General features: G+C 48.0%; 1 protein-coding gene across 1 annotated transcript; it reads left to right on the top strand.

The window, feature by feature from the left end:
* BO83DRAFT_436458 (uncharacterized protein) lies at positions 1–939 on the top strand. The gene is made up of 4 exons (XM_025535957.1): positions 1–207; positions 292–463; positions 520–603; positions 668–939. The coding sequence occupies exons 2-4, from the start codon at positions 359–361 to the stop codon at positions 677–679; spliced, it is 201 nt and encodes a 66-aa protein (XP_025389146.1). The 5' UTR covers positions 1–207; positions 292–358; the 3' UTR covers positions 680–939.
* Positions 940–1,139: the final 200 nt, after the last annotated feature.

Raw genomic sequence — 1,139 nt, 5'->3', positions numbered from 1 at the left:
CACCAACGACTCACTTTGATTATGACGATCGGAAAGAGCATCGATCGACAGCGCCTCCTCTCCCTGCCTAAATAAACGGCCGCGCCCATCCCCATCCCTCTTCGTCATCCCTACCTGACCCGTCTTTTGTTCCTTTCCCTCTTTCTCCCAACCTTCCCTACCTCTCCACGTTCTTAACATTCCACTCTCTCCCTCGTGCACGCCCAGGTATGTGTCATTTCCATTTCCTATCGTCTTTATATTATCGAATAGCTTCACTTGTGCAGAGTCTAACAACGACCGATCCTCTAGTAATCAAACACACACAACATCAATAATACCCTTTTATCTTCTCAAATTCCCTTATTCCATAATCACAATGCGTTTCTTCGCTGTCATCGCTCTCCTCGCCTCTGTTGCCGTCGCCAGACCGGCTGAGAATGGCGCCCTGAACGCGCTCAACGTCCAGGTTGCGTGCCTTGGAGTGAGTTTGGCTATGTCCATCATGTCATGATACAACAGCTTCCTAACAATCCCTAGCGCGACTACGGCGTTTGCGTTGGCGGCAACATTACAGCCGCCGGAAACAGCTGCTGCCCTCCTCTGGTCTGCGGATCTGACCGGGTAAGTGTTTTATACCAATAATGACGATCTACACAACAATAACTAACAAATATTACTTCTTCAGAAATGCCACTAAATGCCAAACACCGAAGTCTGGGATGTTGACGTCGAGAAATATTCTAGACTGTGAAGATACATGATGTGTGCAGGGGTTGAAGGTGTGGTGTCGGATACGCTGGCGTGGGATGAAGGCATCTCGAACGGCCGGGTTCATATTGTACTTGTCGAATACGACTAATATGTGTCAATAACATTGCGATGCTGACAAGCTCGCTCAAAAATCTGAGTTGAGGTAGTCTAATTAGGAAGATATACTAACTTTATCCATTGCCATTAAATCTGGCTCATTGACCGTGCTGGTAAACCATTAGCTTTGCTTGATGTTGACCTAGGGACGAGTGACGTGCAACGATGATCACCGTATGATGAGCTATTACTACATCTATCCCTTGTCTTCCGCTCCAAAATTCCCTCCGGTTTGTACCTTCAACGCCCGCCTACGCTCTGCAGGAAGCCTACGACGCGCTCCCAATGAC

This window comes from Aspergillus eucalypticola, assembly GCF_003184535.1.
Source record: "Aspergillus eucalypticola CBS 122712 chromosome Unknown BO83scaffold_9, whole genome shotgun sequence".
Taxonomy (NCBI): domain Eukaryota; kingdom Fungi; phylum Ascomycota; class Eurotiomycetes; order Eurotiales; family Aspergillaceae; genus Aspergillus; species Aspergillus eucalypticola.
This window is presented reverse-complemented; position numbering and strand designations above follow the sequence as displayed.